The sequence below is a fragment of the Diuraphis noxia genome, unplaced genomic scaffold (assembly GCF_037042655.1).
Source record: "Diuraphis noxia isolate RWA-SAM2 unplaced genomic scaffold, SU_Dnox_SAM2 contig0003, whole genome shotgun sequence".
In the NCBI taxonomy this organism is placed as follows: Eukaryota; Metazoa; Arthropoda; class Insecta; order Hemiptera; family Aphididae; genus Diuraphis; species Diuraphis noxia.
Window position 1 is genome coordinate 72,741,438 of NW_028301713.1, and position 17,826 is coordinate 72,759,263.

At 25.0% G+C, this 17,826-nt stretch overlaps 1 protein-coding gene across 5 annotated transcripts in view; it reads right to left on the minus strand.

Annotated features, from left to right (window-relative positions):
* TkR86C (Tachykinin-like receptor at 86C) overlaps window positions 1–17,826 on the minus strand; it is a 125,564-nt gene that overhangs the window by 24,139 nt on the left and 83,599 nt on the right. For all 5 annotated transcript variants that reach the window (XM_089223826.1, XM_089223828.1, XM_089223825.1 and 2 more), the window contains exon 4: window positions 5,748–5,961. In XM_089223826.1, coding sequence (XP_089079952.1) covers window positions 5,748–5,961 — 214 coding nt within the window. The remainder of the gene's footprint in view (window positions 1–5,747; window positions 5,962–17,826) is intronic.

The following is a 17,826-nucleotide window of genomic DNA, read 5'->3' on the forward strand; positions in this document are numbered from 1 at the left end:
ATAGTTAAAGAATTTGATACAGGAAAATTAAATATTAACAATTATTATTGATATCAGATGAAGCAAGTAATATTTAATGCGAATAATGATTAGCTTTACATGTACCACTAGTGATAGACGTGCTACTAGAGCTGATAAGACATACTATAAAATATTTTAGAATGTATGTGTGGTGTGTCACTATTCATTAAGTAAAATTATAATGATAGTTATAAGTTATTCTACAATTCGTTTTCAAGACACACACAGTACTAAAAGTTTAATTATAATGTTTTATAATATAGTCATACTTTTATATTTATTGTATAATATGATATCTAGAGATATTTATTTTCATTTTAATTGCTGACTTCATACTTGTTAGAAATAACTTTTTTCAAATCTGGAATGTTATTAATTTAAAATAAAATATTCAAAACATCAGGTACCTATCGTTAATTAATTTTCTCTTTTTTTCCTTTTTTTTGTTCTAAAAAAAAAAAAAATAATAATAAATGTCAAATTCCAATACTATAAGGGTATATGTATTGCCTCTGGCTTGAACTTATATAAATAAATAATGCTGATTCACTATTAGAGTAGATCATCTATAGTTGCATCAGTTTTAAAATAACAGAAATAATATTTGAAACTAATGAAAAATCGGTTGTTCGGTTCTATAATAATAGGGTTTTTCATTTTGTTATTCGTGAATATTGGTGAACATTTAATGGTTTTCCAATAACAGTATAAACAAATAAAAATGCTTAACATTTGTTACATACTCGTATAATAAATATTTATTTAAAGAATTGTCCAACTCAGAACATTAATTCAAATGACTATTAGTGAAATAAAAGATAGATATATTCAATTTGATTGAAAATAAAATATGTATAAACGTTATAGCCATCGTAAGGAATAATAAATTAAAAACTACGAATTCCTATCGATATCCATAATTTTAATCTTTTTAGCTAGGTATCCATTAGTGAAATTATTATTGTTAAAAAATGTCAACAACATTTATTAAAAACTTATGCACCAAAAAATAAAGACAACCTTATTAAAGTTGTATGTGATATTAAATAAATAATGTTGGACTGTATTTGTCATGTTGATGTGTCATAATCTATTTTGTTAAAATTGAGTTGGACTTAATTCATGACATCATGTCTAGATACTGTTTTTTCATTTATAAAAATAAAATGTATTTCTTAAACAGCTAAATAAATTAATAAAAATAAATAAAACTAAAATTTTTCTAATTTTTAGTTTTACGTAATATTATGGTTGTCTAGATTTGGTGCTTATCTTTAAAATTATTGATTATAAATTATCTACATAATTTAAACATATATTAAATAAATTTTAATTTATAAGTTTGAAATTGTGTTTGGTTTGTGTAGATATCATATTAAATTAAATAATAAAAAAAATTAAATAAATATATTATATAGAGGGTGATTTTTTTTATCATAAACCACTCATTATTTCAAAAAGTATCGATGTTTTTGAAAATATTTTTTTACAAAGTTTCATGTTGTTAAAAAAAGAACGTTTTTATTAAAAAATTATGTTTTTTATCCTTATAATTTTTTAAGTTTTTTACTTTTTTGAATGACAACCTAGAGTTTTAATTTCATATTCCAAAGCTGAATATTTTTCTAAGTAATTTGATACGTAAAAATTGAATTTTGGATGAGTAGTTTATGAGTTATAAGTATTTAAAGTTTAGATTGGCAGAGTGGAGTGGTACAGGGTTACCCCGCAAAATGTTTGTCCACTTCTCTAAACTTTAAATATTTATAACTCATAAACTACTCTTTTTGTAATAATGAGTGGTTCATGATAAAAGAATCACCTTGTATGTATCAGAAATGCAATAAAATAAATTCTAGTGATGATCATTAATTGAATATTTTTTGTGAAGTTAAATAATTATATTTATTTTAAAATGTACTAAGGGATATCTAACATAGTTTTAATTCTGAGAAAAACGATGATTGTTGTATTGATTTTAAAACGGTGTGTGTATTTTTTTGAGGGTGATTGTGTTCACGATAAGTTGTAACAATGCTTCAATTTTCAACTTCTTTTTGGCAGAAAAGTGAATTAAGTTGGTGTATTTAATAGGCCAAAATACAATAACCTAGTTGTTTTCAAAAAGCATTGGCCAAATCAAAAGAAAAAAATGAGGAAAATTGGAATTTTTACGCAAAAAGTTTGTAGTAATTGACCTGATTTTTGGTGCTAATAAAAAAAACATAGATACTTTATTTATATAGATATAGATTAATTATGGTAAAATATTTATTAACAATTTTCACCGAATGTTAATATTAGCATTCTTTTATACGATGTAAAATGTTTAAAATATTTTGACTTTTGAGGTATTTATAGGTATGAGAAAATTTTGATTTTTATTAAAATTGAATTTAACAAAAAAGAAAAATAAGTTTACCGAAAAATAAAATTATTAGCTGAGCGTTTGAAGTTCTAGTTTTTTTGAAATTTTACATTTTACTCATAAATTAATGAATTCTCATCAAACAATTTTCCTGTTTTGTTATAATTAAAAAAGAATTACCATATATACCTTTTTTTTTTATATATATATATTAACAAAATAACATTTTACAATCTGTACATAATAAAATACAATAAGAAAATATGTTTACAATTATAATCGTGACTTTAGATACATGAGAAGGGAAGCTATCCAGTGATAGGACCCTTTTTAGTTGAGACGTTTAGGACATGGAGTGATGTTTCAGTTTAGGAGGTCGCGACACCAACGTCTTTTGAGGCGACGAGCGGGGTTACCTGGAATTGTGGCTGAGTGTTGATTTGCAATCAGAGGATTTGGATGATGAAGTAATATAATAATATAATAATACCTTAAATGAAGAATAACGATTTTAGTTTTTTTTTTTTAATTTTTTTTTTTTGAGCCTTTGGTTAGTAACTATTACAGTTCAAAAAATGATTTTAGTTATTTTGTTATAATTTAAAAATACGGATGCTTATGAAAATACTATTATATTTTATATATACACTGACATTTTCTAATGTAATTTTTTGGCAAAAACTAATTCAATTTATGTAGGTACTGTATTACTAATGAGTAATGAATAACAGTAATAAATCACGTAAAAAGCTATCATATCATAAAATATACTTAATATTTAGTAATATAGGATGACGGATTATTTTCATTGAAAATAGTTTTGTCGTGTAAAATAATTTTATATTAATGGATTCTAACTATTTAACATATCCATTTTAGTGATCTTCTTCTAGAAACCTTCTATGTACGGCAAAGCTGTTCTCACTTTACTAAATTTTATAAGGTATAAATTTGTCGAGACAATCTGGTGTTGCTGTATTTACGATTTTTATATTATACAATATTTGCCTTGCACTCAAAAATGAATTGGGTTTCTGTTAAGAAATTGTTTTTTATGCTTAAACCCAAAGTTTAAAAAATAATTGTTACTTAATCTATTATTGTATAATAATTGTATATCTATTTATTTAATATTATATTTTTATGAGCATGTATTTATGAACATTTTATTTGGAAAGATAATTTATTTGACTTTAAGGACTATTAGTGCATATTGACGCTAAATCATTATCAAGATTTCTGTTGTCCTTTTAATTTTGCAGAAAAAATCTACACATGAAATTATACATATCACACTAATTTATAACAAGGATGGATTTTATTTATCTCATATTCCTTCGCGAGCTTTTGTCAAGGCCGAGGTATACTTTCGATTTATCGATGGCATTGATTTTTGTTTTATTTTATACTGTTGTAAAGATATCACGAAAAAATATCCACTTATTTAATTAAATTCGTATTTCAAAAATGTCTAAATGTAATTCAACAGCAATAAATTATAACATGTGCGTATTCAATATACTTCAATGTGTCACGAAACCTAAAATTCCTCGTTCTTTAAAAATTCATGTCATTTTGTATTCCGAATAGCCAATATATTTTTCAAAGATTATTTGTATTTTTTTTTTAAATATATAAATATAATATTATGAATTCAAAGTGTCTGAATGATTGATATAGTTTTAAATTGATGTAATTTGTTCTAGTTATTGTGGTTTTTAGATGTGTGATAAAATATATTATTTTTTTATAAGTCGATGTGTAATGTATATATATTTTTTTAATACACGTGCATTAAAATTGTATACCTTAATTACATATTGTAGCCAGAAAAAGATAATGTTAGGTTATAACATCATTACGCTTTATTCATTAATAAATATTTTGAAAAGTATAAGTCATGTACATTTGATCTCTAATGTATCAGGTCTTTAGTGTTCTTTTATCTCTTGTATAGTATAAGGTAAGTAATACATATGTGTGGGTATTTTTTCGGTCCTAGTTTGATAATTTGAAAATGGTTATTTTGTAAAAATATTCGTTATATAATAATTTCTCTCCTTGTAGTTTTATTATTACGTATAAAAGCATTTATCATACTGATTTTTCAGCTTATTGTCAGTTACAATATATAAATAATGTTAGTAATATATTTTTTACTTTTAAAGTAAATTATGTGAATTGAATTTTATAGGACTATATAGAATTATATGATAATTAGGTTTAGGATATATTTGCGTTTTTAAGCTAAAATAAAATATTATACAAATAAGTGACAAATTTGTATTATTATATTAATTAATGTGTTCAATATTTGGCGTCCAGGCATAGGTACAATAGTGACGAGGATTGGAAGATACAATATATAGTTATATAAAGATATCTTTATATAATATACTGATACATATAAAGATATGTCTTGCAGGTATAACAACGTAACAGGTATACTATTATGATCAATGACGGTTCGTTGTCGTTTATAAATTATGACAGTTTCTAGTGCAATTTACGGTATTTTGACATATTATCGGTACAGGCTACCTTCGCAATATAGGCTTGCGCATCTATGCGATAAATCGCCTTTTGTTTTCACCAAGTAAAAGCAAAACAACGGCTATATGATTTATATGTAATATGAAAAAAAAATACTTTCCCTATTATTCGAATGGCAAGGACGAACAACTCTGCGTGATTTTATAATTTATAGTGGGGTTTCGTCGTTTTGGAGCAATTTACAACGCTCGGAGGGATATGGTATACACAACACAGTGTGTAGTGACTAGTGAGAGCTATAAAACAAAACAAAAATACGTTTCCGACGATCATCAACGTTTCTGTCTGTGGCGACTTTTTCACTTTGTGTTCTGGTTGGAGTATAATTTATAATATGACGAGACGACTGTTTGTTGATTTGTCGACACTGATATTGTCTTCACGCTATACTTTAATGTATTATACCCACCGTCAACCGTATTGGCCTGTATAATGTCAACGGTAGTGTGACGTATCAATGAAAAATACGATGAGATTTTTTTTCTTAACTTTATAGCTTTTATGGTAAGCGCAAGCTTGTAGTATTATTGCGGCATTTATCCAAAAAATTATTAATTCTTTGAAATTAAAATAGAACAATAGTATAGTATCTGTCTATTTGAAAACTAATTTAATTCCTCATTAGTTATAATGGCGTGTTTATAAATGATAATAACCACGTACAGAGCGTATAATATAAAGCATATTGATATTTATTTTAGTCCATTATCACTTGATCATAAAATTTCATTCATGGTGTATTTACTTATAATAGTATTAAAAATTAAACAATTCAATTTAATGTATATAATATGTATAATCTTACCTATTGAGGGTGATTGCGACCAATGTAAAGACTGATGATGCAACTGTCCAGTAAGCAATGAAATTAGACGCCATGCAAAGTTCCAGACCAAAAGCCCAATCAGAGTTGAGCATATAAATAAAGTTTGGTAGACAATTGAGTGAAGCCATAAACAAATCGGAGATACTTAAGCTGACCATGTAACAGTTAGTTACAGTTCGCATTCGCCTGTGAGCTGAAAAAATAAATTCACTTTTTGTTTACAAAAATAAAATTAATCTGTAAATATTACGTACAAGTTTCAAAAAATTGTAATAACTTGAGTTTGAAATAATATTTAAATATATTTATATAGCTGTGGTGATTATTTTAATTAAGTTCAACTTAATTTATTCAAGTATAATAGTATAATATAGTATAAAAGTATACGAAAAAGCTGTTAATAATAAAAAAAATTAATTTAACATACTCGTAAGCACATTTTTATCAGTTTTATCTGTAACCCCACAGATTTAAATTATCAATTATCAGGTTTTGTGTTGTTGATAAAATTATACTAGTATTCTAGAATACTTATAATTACGAGGAGCTATATTGATATACTATTTAATTTATTCGTGTTTGAATCAGTATAGATTACAGAACATTATTTTAGCAAGCACTTATATAATATACATCCATAGTTTTTAGAAATGTCTATAAGTTTATACGGGTCAAATCTTCACTGGTGATAGTGAATTATTGTCTTTAACCGGGTTCTCAATATTTCTGCATCACGTATAGGTTCTTGCTTATTGAAGTATATACTAGTTTTTAACATTTTCACTATTTAATGATCGACCTACATATAAGTATACTACCATAACTACCACCGTTGTCGGGTTTCTTTGAATCATCTTAAGTGAATTATGCATTTATCATGTTGTCATAGAAATTGACAATTCTGTGATAATATTATGTTCGGTGTTTGGAACGTTCAAAAAAAAAAAAAATGAATTGATTCACGTTCACGTTTTTTAAAAAATGAATGCGTTCTTTGGGTGGCTCAATTAATATTTTTTAATATTTTTTTTTATAGGTTTTACCGGTTATAGGAATTATAATAAGAAAATACTATTATATAATATAATAGCAGTGTACCCATGATTTTGAAAAGGGGTCGCGGGGGGGAGGGTCGCTAAATAAACCTCTACAAATAATTGATAATACACAACATTTTTTTCAAAAATCAATTGCAGAAATATCATTTTGTACTTTGGCTTATATCATATAAAATATATACCATTATAACACGACCAAAAAGAGAGGCTGAAGTCTTCCCCCCCTCCTCCCCAATGGGTACGCCACTGTAATAAATTAATCAATATATTTTAAACATATATTTATTAAATGGTAAATAAATTGAGCGTCTCAAAAATCGTTCAAATTGATTAAAATATAGACTTCGTTCACGATCACTACGTTCAATATAAAAAAAAAGAGTGACGTTCACATATTGTTCACTAAACATGAATATAAACGTGTGAACGTGCGTTCATGAATGACGTTCTTTCCAAACACTGAAAATGTCAATATATTAAATTCCATAGTAAATCGTATGAATAAACATGCATTATATTAAATCATATGAACAAGGATGTAGTTTAAAAATACAAAATTATAATATAATTTATAGGTTAGGAACGTACAAGTATAATATATATTAATATTTTGTAAACGATTGTGAAATAGTCTTATAATTTGTTGCCAGGTTAATCACAAGCTATAGGTAAAAATTTATTAGCGATTTGACATAATAATAATGTACAGTACTACATACTTTATGGTAAGAGTATAAGAGTAATATATTATATTATATTGAATGGTTGTAACAGATATGTCGGAGGAGAAACATTTCATTTGGATAATTTCCAACAGAATTTCGAACTTAGGATACGGTATTGGGTTATATAATATGTAACGGCCGGATAATATATTCTCGCAAATATCAACAAACCGGATACTTAGTAGCATACGTTGCAGCTGTACGTTTAATGTCCATTGTAAGAAACACTATACATAAAATAGTAAATACAATAATTCATTTGAAATATTATGTTCATTGTTTAATTGTTTGTTGTGAAAAATGGATTTAACATAAACATCACATTGAAATCATTACTTTTCATTTCTCTCAGTTATTAATACATCAAATGACATGGAAAAGTATTTAATGTAATATATGCATTATGTACATATAAATAAATATGATAATTCAATTTTTTTGTTATGTATAAAAGCATTCACAGCCTACATCGATTTTTTAAATTATTATTGAATTTTAAAATAATTATTAAATTATAAAATTAATAAAAAAAATGCATTCACTAAACGTTTGGACATTTTTTAAGTTAAATAAATTTACTATTGTGTATTATTCAAAGAGATTATAGACAAAGGATATTATTATTAGAATTATTATTATTATTAAACAGAAGTAATTAATATTTATACCTTGGTATGAACCAATTCTATTATAATATTCGGGTTCGGTGTTTGTATATTTTGTATGATTTGTGAATATTTCTAGTGAGTTAAACGCAAAGATATTGGCTTTGTTAATGTTTGAACTAAACATGGCCCCGTTACAGAGAGTACTAAACATAAATTATATTAAAATATGTCAAATAGTAATTATTATCACACTTTGTTAAGATATTATCATTGTCTGTACAAAATTTATTAGTTATATACCATTATTCCTGCGATACCGGATAACCTACAATAGATATTTTGGTATTTTTAGTATTAAAAGTTTTAGTCTCAGTGTTTTAAATATTAAAAGTCGCTATTGTTATTATTTGTACACTTATATTAAGATTATAGGCACCTAACATTATGTTAATAGCGTGAATTTAATATAGCTGCAAGATAAGTACTTAACAACTTAAAATATTAAGCTCCGGAAATAATTATTTACATTTTAACAATATCTAATTAAGTTAAATATAAACTTAACCAAATGAAAATATACACTATTACACATTTTTTAAAACATCCTGTTCACTTGATTAAATAATTAATTGGGATGATGATCTACATAGTAAATGGTCTAAAGAGGAAAAGGTAAGACAGAACTGTATTAATATAATTTCAAAGTACAATAACTGTACTATAAATATTCAATTAAATCGCATCATTTGTATTTTAAATATTTAAATACATTTTTTATAAAAAAATATATTATTTATGACACATTAAAAACTCCAATTTTTTAGAGTATCTACTCAAACTTAATATTACGATTTTTACCCGTGGATGAATAAATAGGCTTACCATATAAATATATTGCAGGCAATGCACTAAAATTGTTCTATTGTCTAAATTAATGATACAATTGTATTATTGTGAAGTAAAGTTTTATTGTATTCAAAGTTTGGATGTATTTCATTTTGTGCCTCTAAAATTGGCCAGAGATATCTTAAATTGATGTTATTGAACACTAGATACTACCAATCCCGAAAACTAAAATACTGCGTGTACAATCGAAAAAAACTCGGTAGGAAAAGGGTCATGTGGTATTGTAGAAAAATTATTTATTTTGGACACGATCACAAGCCGCATATAGATGTATAATATATGTATATAGTTATATAACAAACAACAAAACAAAATTCTGTGTAAAATAATGAAGATCTGGAAAAAGATTATAAATAACGTTTAAATCTATAATGAAATAGCAAATAGGTAACTTAGATTAAACAGTTAATTAATCAGGGTGAAATTAACATATCATATTCTTATAATGTGAGTAGATAAGCTCAAAATAATAATATTATATGTTTTATTAATTAATAAGAATTATCAAGAATTACATTTTCGTATTCATTGTTGAATATAAATTATAGCTGAGAAATACTACTTTGAATACTAGAAACTATAATTAGTAGCTATATATGTAGTATAGGTAAAAGAATAAATAAACATACCTCAGATGATATAATATCGATTCAATAAATTACTATATTAGTTTTTGTATAAGTACGTTGTTATTTATTTATTTTACGATTTTTTGATGTTGAATATTTATTATTCATTATGATCTATACCCGAGATTTAATTTATGTATTATCACTTGTCAGAAAAAAAACCATGCAAGTAGTATCGTAAAATTTGATTGACAGGTATGTTGAGAATTTTCAAGTTTATTTGAGTAGGCCAATAAAATGAAAACGAAGAAACAACGCAATCCATTTAATAGAATACCGTGTGACGTGTGTATAATATTATATTGATTAACATTCGGGATGTAATTTGGAGTAAAACCATGTGGTTTACAAGCACCTTGAATGATATCTTTAATTCAATAGTATTTGGTCCACTGAAGGCTGAGAGCAGTATAATATATGTATATTATATATTTATATGTGATTGTACAATATAAATGAGGAAATAAATAATTTTTTTTATTATATTATTTATTATTCTATATTAAATATTTCTAAAAATTAAATTTCTTATTTCCTGAGAGTGTTTTATTGGCAAGGATTCAGAATAGATAATATATTAGTATAAAATATGTTATTTTTTGTACAAGGACAATTGTATATGTACTAGTTGGTGATAAAATAATTTATTATTCAGTTGGATGATTAGATTACTTATAATTTGGCTTAAAACTAAAATAAAAATAAAACAATTACAAAGAAGCAATCTGTTAGGTTAGTATAACGATTAATCTGATTTGATATTTCAGAATATTTTTATGGCTTGGCCCAATGGTAGGTAATGCAATTGACTGCGACTCACACAGTCATCAAGTCGATGAAAGTGCAAAAAAAAAAAAATTGCACGATACTACGCCATCACCAATTTCCGTGCTGTTGTCCAATTGCGTCATCCAGTTTCCAGATACGTCCCATTTCACTTGGGGGGGGGGGGTGAATACCTCAAATGTCTCCTCTTGGTGAAGGGGAGTAGTATCATGAGTATAGCGTATATATAATATATATACATAGATAAGATAATTCACATAAATCTCCCTACTATCCACTTGCGATAAGCATTAAAAAAGACTGAGGTCGTTTCAATGAATAAATATGGAAAGAAATAAATGTTGATTGTCAACATTGTATTTTGATATCACATTACCTATCACATAATATAAGAATTTGTACATTGAATACTGGTCAATAAGATAAAATTTTGCTATACATACCTAGTTATGAAAAAATAACGTAAGTAACCAACAAAAATAATTTGTTTAATTTTTCGATATAATTAATAATATGATTGGAGTACCAAATAAATAGCAAATATATGTCTACAAATAAAAGGTAAATATATAATGTCGTTGCGGAAAGTATATGAATAACAGAAAATAAACTTTCTTTAACGACAAAACTTTGTTTTGTTTTAACTGACACTATAGGGTATTGTATAAAGTTCTTGGATTGTTATACGTATTTTTTTCTTTTTAGTTAAAATTAAGGTTTATTAAATTTACTGAATTTGATCTAAAATATGTTAAAATGTAAAATTATTTCCAAGTGTTATGAATGACAGTTGTTTAAATTATTATTAAAATGGTTTGTATACAATTAACAGCATTTAAGTCAGAATAATTAAGAAAAATAAATAAATAAATATGAATTTATAAGTTGTACGAGTATCAGATCAAAAAAATTGTTTGTATTGAGTGTTTAAACCATCGAATGGATAACTATTCATCTATTTCTTAGTCTCAAATGTTATTTAAGATTCAAAGAATATTGCATGCTTCAAATATTAAATATTTCTTCAAATATCGAGTTTATATGAAGAAAAAAAAAACATTGATTTATATAATCATCACTGAAAATTAGTAACTGTATAATGTTTTAGTGTAAAAAAATTGTCATACAATTGAGGACATACTATTATAACTCTGATTTTAGTCCTGTATAGAAACTTTAACTCATTAACTTTAGATAACTTAATGTATGGTTAAAAGAGTATTTATGACATGCTAGAATTGTTTTTTCACTTAATTTAACAAAAACTAAACCACTACATAAATATTTGTTTGTTTCATCAGAATCCTTTTTACGTTGGAATTTTTTTGTGACTGATGCAAATCCTCTGAAAGATTTATTGGGTATCCTATAGTTTTTTTTAATGACTTCGTTCCTCATGTCCGATAATATTGAACATTAATAAGTAAAATAAGGAAATAAATGATAGAAAATTTTTTATTTTATTTGCGTACTATAAATACCAATACAATCAATATTTTTCATATTGATTTGAGAAATTTAAATTTGAAAATAGTGTAGATTTTGTAAAAGTATAATAAACGATATTTGTTGAAATAAATTTATTCAATTGTCTTATAAATAAAACATATTTTTATATTAAATAATTATTATAATTCGAATTTCTCTATAGGTACTTGTAGTTCTTTAATACATAATTTATTGATTGGATAATATAGTTATAATATAACAATGGATATACTAAGGGAGTATTAATATTGGTCCTGGTTCTAAAACATTAATAACGGTTTCACAATGATAAATTATGTAAGACATTTTAAGAGCAGATGACATTCGAACGGAAAAAAATAGTGCCATTAATAATTAAAAATATGTAAATCAAAGAAATACTTATTAAATAACTCAAGTTATTAAAAAAATTGGGGGCTGGAGGAGAAGTACTGGCACCATAGTTCCTCCTCCAGTCCTCGATACCATAAGGAAAAAAAAAAAAAAAAGTTATTAAAAATATACATCTCATTAATGTTATGTATTGGTGAAATTGGCGGGGGGGGGGGGTGGTCAGGAGATGGAATTCAATGTACTTAGCATGCCATTAAGATGCTTAATCCTCATAATTTATTTTATTTATCGTTAATTAAAATCCTTATTTTAAATGTATAAGCTAATATATACAGTACAAAGCCATTATTATTTATTTACATATGTGTATTGATTGTAGGATTGGTGGAGGCTCGAACGAAGTTGCTCATTGTTTAATCTATGAACTAAAAACTTTGAGGGTTTCTGCACGACCAGTGTACCAGTATTTATTGAAATTGCACTCCTGATGTTATATTATTATGATATTAGAAATATAACATTCAAAAGTGTTAGTCAGCAATTTTGTTTGATAAATATTATACAAAGGGCACAGAACTAAACAAGTAACGGACGGGTTTGATATCAATATTTTAAACTAAGTCAGATATATTTACTGGATGAAGTCTTATTATTTATTTAGGATTATAAACTTATAAAGTTAGTTTGTGCCATTAATAAATTATTGTGAATGTATCATTCACGATTAGATTATTTTACCAAACTTTAAAGAATTATGCATTTATTTTTCAGCATACTACTTAATAGTTAATAATTCGTTGTGCATCATATATTATTTTATTTATTTGGTATATTTTGCTATGAAACTTAATCTACTCATTATTTTTTTTTTTTTTTTTTTTTTTTTTGTTAGTAATTACTTAGTATAATTTAAGCATACGTACTAGTAGGTAAACAGTAAAAAAATAGTATTTTTTAGTATTTTAAACCATAATTATTAGTTTTAACTATAATGTTAGTCATTAGAAGAATGTATTTGTAAATGTGGCGATATTATTGATTTATTAAACGATTTTGATGGTTGATTGTCACTATTTTAAGTTTTAACCCACGATAACTCGCGCTGTTAGAAAATATAACATTCCACTTAATTTTAGAATAAATTTAATCAATTAAATGAAATATAATTATACTTCCTCCAATGCTTTATCTAAATAATTATAAAACTAATGACATCATGAATAGTTGATATTATTAAATTCTTTGACTGTAGTTGAAGGAGAGGGGGTTGTTAAAATTATTTCACATAATATACTTTTTCTAGTTTATAATGTAATGAATATAAATTATATAAAAATGGAATTTGTATGTATTAAGTAAATTAATATATAGTTAGAAAAAAATCAAATACGTGACTAATCGTGTAAAATAAAACGCGCGAGTGATCCTGGGTTAAAATACTTGTGAGAATACACGACTTCACTAAATTTACAGGCCTGAAGATGTAGATAGTTTAGTAGAGATGTTTAAGACGCCACTGTACAATAGTGTTAGTGAATTATAAATTGAAAACACGCGCAGCACATGGTGTCTTGTCGTGACAAACGTGTGAGAAACAACATTTTAGATATTATGGTCTGCGAATATTAAATTCTACTAAAATTATAGCAGTAAATGTAATGGATCTTCGAATTTAAATTTAAATTATAATATTTACTCTGATAAATAATTAATTTACAAAACTATATTATCATGATATTCTTGAAAATTTAAAGATGCACTTTTCTCATAATATGTGTTCTTATACCTACTCACTGACAATTAAAATTATATAATAGTGAATGAGTATTGGAAAACTGTTTTTAATCATTTTTTTAATTACTCATATGTATACAATACAAATATTTAAATATATAATATATTAATTAAATATATTTATTATACTTATAATTTAAATTCTGCAGTATTTTAAAAAGTATTATTTATTTATTTTATTGTTATACGGACTGGACCCATAGTTACAAAGGCATTTATAGTTTATATTAAATTATTTACTGAAGATTACTTAGATATTATAATAAAAGAGTTTAACAATATGTAAAAATAAAAATCGGTACTAACAGCGAACGATTACACTGAGTGCACTTATGAAAATATTAGCTAAGAAATTAAATACACGTATATAATATATTACAATATATCGTAAATAGACAATTATTAAATCTTTTTTTTTACTAATTTTTTTTTTCAGTAGGTAAAATAATAAAAAAATATTAATATTTTTTGACTTAAGTACCTCTGAGTTATACATATAGTATTAAAGTAAACAAATACCATACATGAGATGACACTATATAAAGATCTCTTAAATTTAAAGGGTAACTACCTACATTTTCTGCTTATCCGGGGTTAATATAAAATATATCTATGAGCAGTGAGTTCTATACCAAAACAATTTTAAATTCAATGCTCAGACCAAACTTTAAATAAGTTATTTTAGCAGAATGCATTTCCATTTCATAGAAAACTAAACAATTAAGTCTAAATAATAAAATCTAAACGCATGTACTCAATGTTATAAAACAAATAAAAATAATAGATATTTTATAAAGATTTTCGATTTTTATTATAGAGACATACTAATAATATGTGATAGGTTACTGTATGTTTCAATATTTGACAATTTAAATTTAATGATGCAAATATTTTTTTTAAATAATCAAACCTACTTGAAATCGTTTATTGGTTTATGTATTTACGAATAAATAACAAGACGATAAATAATAACATTCAATTTTTATGCGTGCATACATCAATGCAAAATTTATTGTATTATAATTGATTGATATAGATCAAAGTCACAATGGCGTACTAGAGATTTTTAATATTAGGGTTTGAAAATTAATAAATAATAATAATAACTGTAATATTATAATCAATAATATAATATAATTTTATTTTTATTTTGCCCTGTCTAAAAATGTTAGACGTTATACGTTTAGTAGGTAAAACATTTGAAAATTGTTTTTACAACTTAAACTTTTCTAGTAGAAAAAACTCTCTGATGTAGATTTTTTGAAGAAAATTGAATCTAGTTGGTACTTTTGGGAGGTCAAAATTGAAAATTGAAGTATTTTTTTAAATAATAAAAAAAAAGAAGAGGATTTTCTACCTGCTATTGTAGGAAAGATGATGTTGTATGGTATAAATGTTGTTTATTGTTTATAGTTACGACTAATACAACTTTACAAAAGATATACAAAACAAAAATAATTTTAAGCCATATGTTGATTGTTTTGTATTTTTTTAAACTACTTGATATAAATATATTTAATATATTAAACTAATTGAATTCACCAAAGTGAACAATTGCATCACCAAACGCCAGCCAGATATCTATCCAGCAAACTATGGTATTATTAATTTAGATTGTAATATTATAGTACGAATCAATAAATTAGTACACTAATTGTAAATATGACGTGTCACAACTGGCGAATGGGTGGGTCCAATTTTGATTTCCGTGTCCCGACGTCCCGAGACATAATAAGTAACAACAGACATAACAACCATACAAACATGTGATTTGGGTGTCTACAGTATACCAGTTTAATAATATGATATAAGATTGACATAGATTGTTCATTCTATAAACTAATTAAAAAAGTTGTCAAAGTTGAGAATTTAAATATTAATAACAGATCTAAATATTAAAATTATTTTAGTTGGTATGTATGATATTTCCATTATAAAATTATGTACGTTAATTTTTGAACACAATACGTTAAACATTTAATACGACATATTTATACCTACTTCATTTATTTATTTTTTTTAAATTAATTAACACGCACATTTTTTAAATAAAACTTCAATTAAGATATTAAAAACCTAATACCTAATTAAAATTATTAATATAATATATACATTGTAAAAATTATAAAAAATATTAAAAGAAAAATCGCAGTTAATGATAGAGTCTGTTCAAAGGATTTTGTAAGTTTTTTTAATTAAGTCTCAAAAGTTTTACATAATTAGAAGTAACTAAAGAATGATTTAATTTCAATTTTCTGTACCGAAATATTAACTTATTTTAAGATTTCGTTATTTTTCAAGCATTTAATCCATCCTTACATACTATTTTGAATTATATCAAGAGAGTTTCAACAGAACATTCTTAAACTGCATTTATAAGATTCTCTGTTGCTCCTCTCTTCTTGTGAACAGTTAATATTAGAGTCAACCTTTCATTCCTATAAAGACGGACATTATAGTGGCCCACTTTTGTAAAAGATACTTTTTAAAAGTATTTAAAATACTTATTTGAATACTCTATACAAATAGACAATAGTATTTTAGTATAAATACAAATATTAAAAAAAAAAGTATTTAAAGATATTATGTACTTTCAAATTTTTTATCAATGCATTATTTTACTTTATCAATAAACAGAACCGACTTTCTGCTTAACCTTAATTTTATAGAGTTGAGGTACCTATATTTCAAACTGTTCATCACGTCTCCCAGGGGTGTGACACCGCGACGGTAGTTAGCGAAGTGGACCATGTCAAAGAACTGGAATCGAAAATTGATATAATACTTACATAAATATTATTTTTAATCATTATAGTGAAGTATTAGTTATTATAGAAATTTGGAGTTATTTGTATATAGCCCGTATAGTATCTGTCGACCGTTACTGTTGATTTAAAAGTCATCAATATAAATCGGGAGTCGCCAAAATATCGAAGTATTAGAATTTTTGGTAAAGCATAATAATTCACAATAAAAATAATATATTAATAATAAATATATTCTTTATATTTTTATGTGATTTAAATTCAAATTAAAATAGAAAATATATAAACTAAAACGAATAAGTATTTGATTTAATATGCAGACACTTTGAAAAAGTGTTTAAAATACTTTGTTCAAGTACGTTTTCCGTCTCTTCTTTTAACTATGTTTATTAGAGTCAGCCGTATTATTTCAAATAAACTGTATTTATACTAGTAGTCCATCATCCAACTTCAGAACCGGATTAATTGCAACAACATATCTACTTCAATGACAAATATACCATTAGCACCTAACATCGACGACGGAAAAGCTGTAACAAAACGTATTTTGAGACCGGAATGAATGTCACATGCTAAATTCGACATTTAACACCGAGACCATGGTTAAGTCGTATTATCCATAAATTTAAGTGAGAATCTCAAATATATAAATAATATACTTGTACTTACTTCTTATTATTTATTGATATGTATTTATTTATGTACAAACAAATAATCTAATAAACAATAATCCAAAGTTTCGACAATACTAAGTAATTAAAACAAATTTTCGTAGACATTTTTAAATACTCAAATGCTCTGGTAAATCCAGTAAGCTACTACATAACTAGAATTTTATTTTCGTCACTTCGCAATTTAGATTATGGACAATTTACAGCATATAAATTAAAATTAGAGAGCATGTCGTGGTATTGGTCTGATAATATACTATTTTTATATGTACAAAATGCTGAGCTGCTTCTATAT